Source organism: Anser cygnoides, chromosome 22 (assembly GCF_040182565.1).
Source record: "Anser cygnoides isolate HZ-2024a breed goose chromosome 22, Taihu_goose_T2T_genome, whole genome shotgun sequence".
Lineage (NCBI taxonomy): Eukaryota > Metazoa > Chordata > Aves > Anseriformes > Anatidae > Anser > Anser cygnoides.
In genome coordinates this window covers 5,669,320-5,681,555 of record NC_089894.1, presented here as the reverse complement: position 1 = coordinate 5,681,555, position 12,236 = coordinate 5,669,320, and the positions used below count along the sequence as shown (strand labels likewise).

Below are 12,236 nucleotides of genomic sequence, written 5' to 3'. Positions count from 1 at the left end.
AGGGGCCTACGGGGTCTGAGCTGGCAGCAGTAGGGCTGTGTAAGGAGGAGACGGGTTCCGGCTGCTTGCCCGGGCTCCGGCTGCTTGCCCGGGCTCGAGGCGGGGGCTGTCGGGCCCGCTGCCCCCTCACGAACGTGTTTGGGCAGCCCGCAGTGAGCATGCTCGCCTCGCGCTACGCAAAGTACGCAGGCTGCGCAAAACGCGTAGGCTCCGCAAAGCACTCAGGTTCCGCAAAGCGCGCAGGCTCTGCAGAGCACTCGGGCTACGCAAAGTACGCAGGGTGCGCCGCTTGCGGCCGCGGCGGGCGCTGGGTGCGGGCCGGGCCGGGCCGAAGCGGTGGCGGCGCCGCGTGCCTCAGGTAACGCGGCCGGGCCGGGCCCTGCGGGCACCGCGCTGCCCCCCCACCCCCCCCCGGGCCGTTGGGGCCGGGTTTCGGTCCTTTCCTTGCCCCCGTTACCGGCAGCCCTCGGCCTTGCGGTGCCCCCCGGGACGGGTGGTCTCGGCTCTGAGGGCTGCGGGGCCGGGAGCTGCGGCCTCCTTGGGGGGCTGAGGTGAGGGGCCGGGGGGGCTGAGGTGAGGGTCTGGGGGGCTGAGGTGAGGGGCCGGGGGGCGAGGTGAGGGGCCGGGGGGCTGAGAGGCAGGGGATAAGGGTGAGAGGGGGGCGTGGGGTGGCAGAGGGTGGCCCACAGCCAGTTTTAGCCTGGCTCACCTTGACTCGTGTCCCTGCCAGCAGCCCCCGGGCGCTGTCAGGGGTCTGTTGGTTTCCACTCGTTTCATTTTGCATAAGACTGTGTGGAGCGTGTAGGGTTTTTTGGAACTGGGCGTGCTCATGGTCTCAAAATTCATCCTGTGAAAGCCTTGTGGGTTTGTAGAGCAGGTGGTTCTGTTGTCCAGGTGTTCTATGCAAATTCTGTGGCGTGTAAACAGTGTTCTGTTTTCATGTTTGAATTCACCTAAAGCTGTGATATAAGCAAGCAGTGTGCTAAAATCCTGGGGTCTGCCTTGCTGTACTTCCCGTCTGGATTAATGTTCTTGTGACTGATCTGTGCGGGTTTTTGCTAGAACGAAAAGTCTTGAACATCAGCGTTTATTTTAGCTGTCCTTGTCACTCACAGCAGAGTTCCCTGCATGCATTACTCAGAAGAGTGCTGGTGGAATTTAGAAACAAATTGCTTCTATTTCAAGTTCTTCAGAGAACAGTCTCATTAACATTGAAGTTCCCACTCAGATCTGGGTGTGAGAGGGAGTAAAGGGAGTACTGCCAAGTCTTTTGCAGCTGATCATCCCCAGACATTTGTGAAATGCACAAAATGCATTTTACATTGTTACTGCTGTCTGAGACCTTAGTTTGGACCTCAGAAATCTGCAGTTGTCAGTGCTGTACAGTCTGAATGATAGACCGTGACTGCGTCAAGATTAAGCAAAAAGTCATAAGAAGTCGAGAGGGGAAAAAAAAAATAAAGGTGAGCTATCAGATCATCTCTGCAGGTTCCTGGCAGATCTGGGGAGAGAACTCCAGGCTCGTGAGCCAGTTTACTCTGTTATTTTGGGGACCAGCGCAATATCCATCCTCTTTATGCTTTCTTTTTTTGTGGACCTTATAACAAAAGGTCTCCATCTCTGAACAGAAATAGTGGAGGGATGCTGTAGGACCCGATTCTGAGAACTGATCTAGAAAGATCAAAGCTGATCAGTTTTAAATAAGCGGAGGCTGTCAGAGCATTGCTGTTTAAAGTAAACGAATTAAGCACATTTTAAGATTTACTGCTTTTGTAACGCATTCCTGGATCTGACTGTGTCTAATTGCTAATTAATGAGAACTGTAGGCACCATGCGTGTTGAAATGAGTTGGCAACTCTGAGAGTTGCTACTGAAGAGTCAGTTTTATAGCAGGACATTGCTGTTTCTAGAAATTGGTCACCTGAACAGCTTGGCCAGATGTGAACTTGCTGCTGCCTCAGCTGCTCCTGCTACAAGCAGAAAATCGAGTACCTCGCCATTCAAGTTGTTTTTATTTCTTGTTAGAGTGTTCACTTTATACAGCAGATGGCAAGATGAGGCAGAGCTTTATTTCTCTCGTGCTGACCTGACCCCAATAGCGTTTTGAAATTGTTCATGGAAGTTGGGCATAATTGGAGGTGTGATGGAACAGGCTTTGTATCTCCTAACGTAAGGATTTGTTGCAATGTTTTGGATTTTCTTGCAGTGAAAATGAAGAATTTATATATTTTCGTTGCTGTCCTGTTCATCCCATGGAGTTTGTCTTTGGCAAAGTACGATGAATTTGAGGACGGAGATGACATTATGGAATATGATGATAATGACTTTGCTGAATTTGAAGATGTTAATGAAGATGCAGTCACAGAGTCTCCTCAGAGGATCATCACGACAGAAGATGATGAAGAAGAAGCCACTGTAGAGCTTGAAGGTCAGGATGAGAATCAGGAGGACTTTGATGACACAGATACACAGGTAGTGCCTCACCTCCTTCCCCTGTGTGTTTCCTAATGGTGTCTCTGAACCTTACCTTCTCACCCTATCTTTTTGGATTTTGATTACCCAGCTTTGGATTTTCGTAATGCTTGTGATTTTGTCCTTTAGGAAGGTGATACTGAGAGTGAACCATATGATGATGAGGAGTTTGAAGGCTATGAAGAGAAACCAGATGCGTCTCCTAGCAAAAATAAAGACCCCATAACAATAGTTAACGTAGGTATAAATTTTGATCCTTTTTAATTTGGAACTTCATCACTTGTTTATGGCAGTATGCCCGTAATGTCTGTGTTGTACAAAGAGAGAATCTGTCCTAAAAAATTTGCTATTTGAATTAACAAGATACAAGAGAAGAAATAGGGAGAAGTTTGGAGACAAGAAATACCTAAAATAATACAACAGGATAGCAGCAGAATAGGATCCGTCAGCTCTCAATTCCATGCTCTTGGAATTCTTCATGCATTGGTTTATGTTACTTCAGATAGCAACTCCTGAAGTAAAACTTCCAGGGCGGGTATGTTGTTGGTCTGTTGATGTCTCTTTTAAGATGCTAGAACTGCCGTCCTTGGATCTGTGCTGGATTCAAGCTGAGAACTGCAATTGGAATATAGACCAGTAAATTCTTCATTAAAACACATGCTTTGATGCATGGGTTTGGGCAAACACTTTATGACTTAGGTTCTGTTACCTGTATGAAAAAGGTGGAGATACGGACAAGCTATAGGGATAAACTCCATTTAATCCAGAGAAAAACCATGCATCCCAGAAATGTCTGGGTGCTCTCTTAACACAACGAGGAAGTTACAGTGATGATAGGCTTGCAGTAAACATAGTGTACTTTTAGCTTGTCTCTGGATAAAGGTTCAGGTTGGCTGGGGTTTTGAGCAACCTAATCTAGTGGAAGATATCCCTGCCCGTGGCAGCGGGGTTGGAACCTAGATCATCTTTAAAAATCCCTTATAATCCAAACCACTCTGTGATTCCAGAAGTTGACTTCTCAGATGGTTTTTGAAACTAATGTCTCTGTCCACACTGCTTCACCTTCTTGTTGCCTCCCAGAAGGATCTTCTATAGAATGATCAGGTGCTTAAGGCCTACACTTTTATTATCTGTAAGATCTCTTTTTCAAATATGGTGGCTGACCTTGGCAGTGAAAATGAAGGTTTGGATTGCTTTATGACTGTAGGGTGACGTGGTCATAAGCAGAACTGCTGATTAGTCTCTGAAATTAAAAGATCAGGCAGGCTTCCATGCTTCCCCCACAGTCCATGGCTCTTGGTGCCATCCTGAAAATGTTCCGGGACATTTAGATTTCAACAGAAGTTAAGTGACGATCAGATAATGCTGTGATGGGCAGGGCATCGAGCCCAGATAACCATTGGGTTGAAATGCTGGGCAGTTGACTACTCTGAAGGATAAATGTTAGCACAGGCTCACTTGGAAAAGATTTATTTTTTTTTTGGTGTGTGGTAGCCAGGTACTTTGGGAATGCTGGTATCAGTTGTTCCCTGTAGGACTTCTGTGTCCCAGGAGAGCTAAATGCGTTATGTGTAGGCTTACTTGTGTCTTGTTGCCATTGTGGAGCTTGCTGCTGTATTTGGGAGGAAACCTCTTCAGTACTCTGCATTTTTTCAAATTGTTTGTGCATGCCTAATCCACTTAGTAAGGAAAAAAAAAAAGAGATTTCCATTTACTTTCCATAGGTCCCTGCTCACCTTCAAAACAGCTGGGAGAGTTATTACATGGAGATCCTGATGGTAACAGGTCTTCTTGCTTACATCATGAATTACATCATTGGGAAGAACAAAAACAACCGTCTGGCTCACGCGTGGTTCAATACCCACAGGGAGCTGCTAGAAAGCAACTTTGCTCTTGTTGGTAAGTCCTATAATGATTAGGATGCGTTTTTGGTTTATTTGAATAGAGATTGTTTTAGACCTGCTTGTAAGCTCCAGAGAAGGAAAACCTTTTCTATGCATGTGTGTGATAGCACTGAGGGCAGCTCTGGAGGTAGATAAATAGTATGCTAGTCTTTAAGTGTTGAAATTAGATTATGGCGTGGTATAAATTATTCAGAAACATCAAGGTGAGTCTGAAGGAATCCAGGGACAACAGATTTATAAACCTAGTGATGCTGCTCTGGCGTATAAATTTGTGCTTTTTAGACTGCAGTTCTTTTTCATTGTCGTTTTCTCCAGGGGACGATGGTACCAATAAAGAAGCCACAAGCACTGGGAAACTAAATCAAGAAAATGAGCACATATATAACTTGTGGTGCTCTGGAAGGGTGTGCTGTGAAGGAATGCTTATCCAGCTAAAGGTAAGGATGAGCGACTTTGTAACACTGCTTACCTGCTGCCCACGTTCGGGAAGTCCTGCACCTGGGATGGACAGTCTCACGTGTTAGTTCAGCTCATAACTTGAGGGAGCAAGGCCATGAACAACTCAATCAAACCCAGAAAGGCAACCTGCTTTTGAGCAGTATAGGTGACTTCTAAGGGGCCCTTCAAAGTTAAATTATTCAATGAAAAACGTCTTACATCTGCCCTGTTCTTCCTTAAGTTGCACGGCTATCTGCCAGTGAAGCCCCTCATTCTAGGTATATTTATTAATGTTCTGTGTTTACAATCTTGTGTTTTTAGTTTCTCAAGAGACAAGACCTACTGAATGTTCTTGCGCGCATGATGAGGCCAGCTTGTGACCAAGTGGTATGTACTCGACCCTTTAGATCAGCTGTGAGAAGTTGTTGCATTCCTTTTGTGCTTCTCTGCTGCTTTTGGCTGTATTTATAACCCACACTTGAAGTGCTGGTTATCTTTTTATGGTGTTCAGTATCTGTTGAAATAATCTGCAAGAATCATTCATATTTTTTTTCTGCGTGTGAAATGCAAACTGATGACTAGGAAATGTTTTATCTCTAGGGGTTTTATTATTTGGGTGGTTTTGTGAACAGTTCATTGTGCTTCAAGACCTCATCTTGATTAAAACATATTTTTACAATCTAAAATACTATAATTGTTCTTTTATCTATACAGTCAGACTGAACAGAGCCGCTTAATGCACATGCTGGCCTGCATGTTCTTTCTTGTAACGTCACTATTTGCCTAGCCCCTTGCTCCTAGAGATGAGGGGAATCTCTGATCACATAAATGTTAAGAGAGGTTATGTTTTGGAAGAACGGTGGCTTAGAAAAAGTATTCACGATACACAATGTGTCTATAATTGTATTTATAATATTCATTAAAATACTTAATTTAGATGTGGACAAATAATCTTATCAATGGATATCTGTGCAGCAAAGGCTTACAGCCCTTCTATTGAGGAGTCGCTGTCATTGCACGGTAGCATTATACCAGAATGCTGAATTGAGTGCTCCAGGAAAGGCGTTTTTTAATTTTAAGACACACTGAGAAGCTTTAATTTAACAACCTTTATCTCAGCTGTGTACAGCCTTGCTTAGGCTTTGTTCTTTGAGGTTATGAAGGATGAATCAAAATGTCAGATAAGCACTGAGGCAGCAGAAACTCTTCTTCGTAGAAGACACAGGTCTCCATTTGGCTGGTAGTCTGAAGATGGAGTGCATCGTGGAAATCTGATCAATGCTAATAACTTTCTGTCCCGCAGCAAATAAAAGTAACAATGAACGATGAAGATATGGACACCTATGTGTTTGCTGTTGGAACGAGAAAAGCATTGGTGCGACTTCAGAAAGAGATGCAGGACCTGGTATGTGTGCTCACAAGGGAATAGTAACAAGATAAAACCAGTGGGATGTAAGAACCTCTAATCAATAGGTCATTTATTTTCTTGGGAACAGCTGAACACTTGTGACTGACCTGTTGGAATTACTGTGGGGGGAAAAAGATATTTTCATCTAATAGATGGACATTTAATGCCATCAGCCGTCCAAAGTACTATCCAGCTGTTGTCAGAACTGCAGAAGAGGCAACTGAAAGCAGCTCACCGCCTTTTTTTGATGTATAGTTAGCTTAGGAGGAGGTTGAAGTACATTTGGGATACACGCGAGTCTCATTTTCTCCTAATCTAATTTGCGCAAATGACTTTGTAAAGGATTGAAAAATGAAGTTAAGTGATGTGCGATGTGGAAAAATTTGAGTCATGTTTTTACCTAGTGTGAAATAAAGAAAACTTCCCATACATTCAAGCCCTGAAGTTTGCAAAGAATCCAGCAAGCAGTGGTTTGCAAATCTTTTCTCTCATAACATCTCGAACAGCGCTCAAACGCGGTTGGCAGGATGCCAGTTGGTCTTGTTGTTTTAGCAAACAAAATAAGCAGAATACATTAACCTTTATCAGGTGTGCCGGCATGGATGTATTATACTTTTTTCTTTAAAGTACTCGCTATTGAAGGGAAATGCTAACTTAAAGGCTACAGGCATTGTATTACATGCTTTACTTTATGCTTGAACTGTCCCCAGCCAGACTGAGTTAATGCATTTTTATTGTTTCTTATCTGGTACTTTTAGGGGTGCCATTGTACTGAAAGTTTAGTTGCTAAGCTATTTGCATGCTTATGCTATTTTTAATTTTTTTTCCTCTTCCTCTCTTTGCAACAGAGTGAGTTCTGCAGCGATAAACCTAAGTCTGGTGCAAAATACGGGCTTCCAGATTCGCTGGCTATCTTGTCGGAGATGGGGGAGGTCACAGAGGGAATGATGGACGCAAAGGTGATCTTGAGTGACTTAGTACAAATACTCCTCGGTGTCCCTGGTACTTGCAGCCTGTGCAAAAGTTCTAATCTTTGTCTCCTGTAAAAATCACAAGAGAGCTGAATGGCCCTAGTGAGATCTGGGAGAATCAAGAGGAATATAAGGGCTAGAAGAAGGGAGTAATTGCCACTTCTTTATTCCTTTTATGTGGCAACTGTTAGTCTAACATATGATCTGAGGACTTAGAACTGCCTTTCAAAGCCTCAAAGTTAGCTCCAGCACCTGGCTTGAAGGAGGGTGTTGGTCTCTCTGCAGGTCCTCAATGTTGATGTTTGTTATCAAATGAAATGGCAAATCCCAAATGAGAGCAACTCAAGAGTTAATAGATGTGTTAATTCCATGCATTGAGGCCCCTTCTAGCAAAAGCTAAAAAATCCAGCGGTTTAAATTGCGGTGTTACTGCGGCAAACTGAGCACAAAAATTTTCTGAGTGACGTATGGCCACGCTGGCAAACCAATCCGGAGTGCGTAGGCTGATGTCGCTGTTGGTGACAGGAGAAACTAACCCCCGTTTCTCTTTTAGATGATACATTTCCTCACGCACTATGCTGACAAGATTGAGTCCGTCCAATTCTCGGACCAGTTCTCCGGTCCAAAACTTATGCAAGAGTACGTACGTATAAAGCTAGATCTCTCCTTGCAGTAGCTGCTGTAACAGTAAGCAAAGTAGAGGCTGACAAACCTGTTTGCAGTGTGGAGCTGGCTGGAATGCACATAAAGAGAAATTGGGAGCAAAGGTGAAACAGCTGAATAAATACGCTCCCAATGCTTACAAATGCTGCATCACTGTAGATGATCAAGGTGCTGCATTGCCTTAATGTTTATTTTTGAGTGCTGGTTACTCTCCAGTTTGGGCAACTCCAAATCTCAGATAACACCTGGCTGTTACAGTGTACACAGCTCATGGGAAACAACTGAGTAATCCCACTGAAAAGATACAGCACGTTAGAGTTCAAGAGCCAAGAAATAATGCTCCAGGAGTGGTTGAAAAAGCACATTAGTGCGTTCCAATAGCATCTGAAATAAGAACTAGGTTTGAGCAAAGTCTGAAGTGTTTAAAAAAAAGTGCTTTTAGCTGCTGCCTCAGAATTGCCAAGCAGTGGGTGCTTTATCTTATCATCTGAGTTACTATGTAGGCTTTTGCAAGGGTGTATTATGCTTGCAGGCATATAAAAAAAAGATCAGTATCAAAACTTGAAACTGCCCTTCAAAAGGATCGTGCTTTCTTTTAATTATAAGACAGCAGCATGTGTGCCTTGTACTGAAATTGCTAGGCTTTGGAGGCTCTGTGGAATGTAGGTCTGACTTTGTTGCATGAGCCTGTGGATTTTTGGGCAGTCAAGTCCTGAATTCTTAATTTTTTTCTTTCTTACTGATACTTATATAAGCTTTATGTCTCAAGTAGTAGTATAAACTTTAGGATATATGTAAAACTGAATGCTTTTAAAAATACACAAGCTTTTCTAGGGGTCAGATGACTTCTGACAATCAGCTTGGATGATGTTATTTGTATGGTTTTACATTATTGTCTTCTCACTGCATATTTTTTGTGTGGAACAGTTCAGGAACCTGAATAGTTTGAAACTTAAATCTTGTTTATTTTGTTCTTGTGAGTAGTTGCAACTGTCTCTTGGTTCTTGATGAGATTCCCCCTAACGATGCTTAGTATTTTATATGCCCGTGTTTTTCTTCAACGATTCCAGCCCCTTTTTTCTTTCTTACCAGGGAGGGTCAGCTTACAAAACTGCCCGAAACTAAAAAGACACTTTTGTTTACATTTAATGGTAAGAGAACTGGCGTATGTGTGTAAATGTATCTGGGGGGGTGTTGTTTTACCTGTGCAAGGTATGCTCAAGTTATGTCGCCTATGGAAGACAATATTATGACGAATGACTGGTGCATGTAAACAGGATCACTGACTGATGAACCTGTAAACAGAAGGCAGTAATAACAAGGAGGACTCAGCAGCATATTGTGATGATAAAAGGAAACTGAACCTTGCTATTGTGGGTCTTAGTTCACAATCATATCTCTGCTGGTGGTTGTATTAGGTCTGCATTGAAAGGTTGTTTTAAGCCACACTGCTTGTGGTGTGAACTTGCACAGAGTTCCTTGGTTATCCCTGTTTTGGAAGAAAAGCAGTCTATTCCAGAAAAAGACCACAGTTCTCTTTAAGAATTCACAGCCATAGCTCCAAGTAAAGTTAATGGCAGAGCCAGAACTCTGTTTACTTTTTTTTTCATTCTGTACTAACAAAAAGAAGGATCATGTGAAGGAAATGTCACTGTGAAGAATCTACGTGCAATCTCCAAAGCAAAATGCCTCTGTTAGTAAAGTCGTTTCCAAAGAGGATGATAGGAATATCTTTGATGATTATGTGAGCAATAAGGAAGGAGCATTACAGCTAATAGGAAAATCATGCCGACCTCCTTGAATTAATAAGGAACTCTCTGTTTCAGTGCCTGGTTCAGGCAATACTTCCCCAAAGGATATGGAGTCTTTGCTGCCTCTGATGAGCATGGTTATCTACTCTATAGACAAAGCAAAGAAGTTCCGTCTGAACAGAGAAGTAAGTAGTATATGTTTTGTGCCTTCTGATTATTATTTGAAATTGCAAATGTTAACCTTCGATCCTTAATCTTAACGCTGGGAGCCTTTGGTTTCCAGTATAACTACTACAGGTACTCTATCCTGCTCATAGGGAATCTGTATTAACTGCCTTTGCTTTTATCTAAAAAGGGCAAACAAAAAGCTGATAAGAACAGGGCTCGCGTGGAAGAGAACTTCCTTAAGCTGACTCACGTGCAAAGACAGGAGGCTGCCCAGTCCCGTCGAGAGGAGAAAAAACGGGCAGAGAAGGAGCGAATCATGAACGAGGAGGATCCAGAAAAACAGCGACGGCTGGAGGTGAGATGGATTTTCTGCTTGTTCCAAGCTACAGGCGAATTTCTGCTACATATCTCCAGGGCTGCTTGTAGGCATACAACCAGCAGCAGCCAGCTTTGATTTCTTATTTTGCCAGAAGGCAGCACACGCTTCCCATGTATGCTCTCTTGCTTTCCCAAACATGTGAGGGCTCTCAGTGGGGAGCCAGCTCATGTGGTTAGGGATGCGAACCCAAGTATAGTACTGGGGGTTGCCGCCTTTGTTCTCTTCTGAAATGATCAGCTTGTTCTTTGAAGGGATCGCTGATGTTCATTTAGCTCTCTGTATCCTTTCCTACAGGAAGCTGCTTTGCGGCGTGAGCAGAAGAAACTTGAGAAGAAGCAGATGAAGATGAAGCAAATCAAAGTGAAAGCTATGTGACTCCATTGTGAGACGCCTGTCTCAGCGCCACCTGCAGAATTTTAATTCACAGGGTACAAAGACGTACTTAACTCCATAATCCTACACTTTTTTGAACACTACTAGCCATTAAGGGAAATGCTCCTTGCATCGGTGTTACTTATTTAAGTATTACAGCAACATTGCAGGTGTATGTAGAGAGCTTTGTCTCAGCAGTTTTATTCCAGGTGGTATAAATTTTTGCTACTTGTCTGTTTAAAAAAATTTGCAATATTCTTGAATGCTCATTGTCATTTGTTCTTCAAAAACATATGATTGTAAACCTGTCCACGTGTGCTGGTAACATATTAATGCTTTGGTTTTAAACTTTGGTTTTAGTTTTTGGGAGGGAAGGGGGAAATCCTTAATTTAAGGGGAGGAAAACTGCACAATAAGCATTTACCATGCATTTATGTGCATCAGGCTTTTAAAGGCACAAAACTTAGCCTTCCATACACAGTATGGATACTTCAGGGATTTAAGTCCAGTAGAACAGAAGTGTTTTTTTAACAGACAAGGGTCTGAAACAGTATTAGGTCACCTGTAGGCATGATTGGCATACGTGTGAAACATGTAGATGGGTTAGATACCAGGGAACGGAATCCATGAGCATTACTTCTTACCCGTGGTTTTGAGTGCTGCGAGCTTAGTGAGATGTGAAGTCTGTGATGTCAGCGTGGTGTTTCTTCAGGAGTTGAGTGCATGGTGAGTTAGCAGCTTCAGCTAGTTTTTCCTTGAATATTTTAACTGTACAAATTTGCCTCAGAAACATTTTTCCTAGTCTTAGCAGCTGCTGCCTAATTCACTCCAGCAAGAAGCTAGATTCAGTGAAGTATCTGCTATTGCCAATTTCCCCAAGCTAGTAAAATTTTCAGAGGCTGTGTATCCTCTTCACCTGATAAGTGGTCACTTCAGGTTTTTGAGTATAAATGGGGGGAAGGAAGTGAGCGTCCTTGTGCAAGCACTTGGCTAACTGAGAGCTCTGCATTTTATAAATGCTTCCTGTCTCGAAAGCATTATATTGTTGCTGTAACAGACTTTTTACAGTTTTGTGGGGAAACAATGTCTTGCATTTTCTCGTTCAATAATATGTGCAAATTTTGTTCCGAGGCAATAAGAGTGAGCTGCTGTTGAAACAGCAATTGCTTAAAATTCTTGTTCCAGCATGGGATACTTCAAGCTGATTTAAATGCAGAAGTCTGTAACCTGATACATGCAAATACATTAATTTTATAATGGTTGGTAAAATTAATTTAAAACCAAAACTAATGTAGATTATGTGAAATTTTAGCACTATTTAGCTTTAAAGATTAACGTGGTCTTGTTTCACGAAGTTCTCGCAAAGGAAATAGTAGTTTGTGCTCTTTTTGAGTAAGTCGACAGTGTTCCTGAAGTCCTATGGCAGCTAATTTTGTAATATGAACATTCAAATGAACTACCTAATGAAGAGTAAAATATAATTGAAACACTCCGCCTGCCTAGTTTACTGGACTCTGTGTTCCTTTCAGCTACTCCCCCTGCCTACTTTAACGTTCCTTTCAGCTATTAGCATCTCAACACTTTATTTGTCCTATTTAGGGTATAAAAGTATATTTTATGTGGGGGACGCGGCTGCTGTAGCCAGAGGAGGGCCGTTCTGGTGGGAAGTGCCGGGGTTGGAGGACGGCACACTGACGGGAGCCAAGATGG

At 42.9% G+C, this 12,236-nt stretch overlaps 1 protein-coding gene across 2 annotated transcripts; it reads left to right on the top strand.

The window, feature by feature from the left end:
- The first annotated feature begins 44 nt into the window (after positions 1-44).
- CCDC47 (coiled-coil domain containing 47) lies at positions 45-12,018 on the top strand. Of its 2 annotated transcripts, none has more exons than XM_048046542.2 (13): positions 45-358; positions 2,207-2,472; positions 2,602-2,709; positions 4,197-4,371; positions 4,692-4,813; positions 5,136-5,201; positions 6,118-6,219; positions 7,071-7,181; positions 7,747-7,832; positions 8,949-9,007; positions 9,683-9,792; positions 9,963-10,130; positions 10,449-12,018. In XM_048046542.2, exons 2-13 carry the CDS (start codon positions 2,212-2,214, stop codon positions 10,527-10,529), a joined length of 1,449 nt encoding a protein of 482 aa, XP_047902499.1. In that variant the 5' UTR covers positions 45-358; positions 2,207-2,211; the 3' UTR covers positions 10,530-12,018. The 2 variants fall into 2 exon arrangements, with proteins under 2 accessions (XP_047902499.1, XP_047902500.1); XM_048046543.2 differs by lacking the exon at positions 45-358 and adding an exon at positions 424-551.
- Positions 12,019-12,236: the final 218 nt, after the last annotated feature.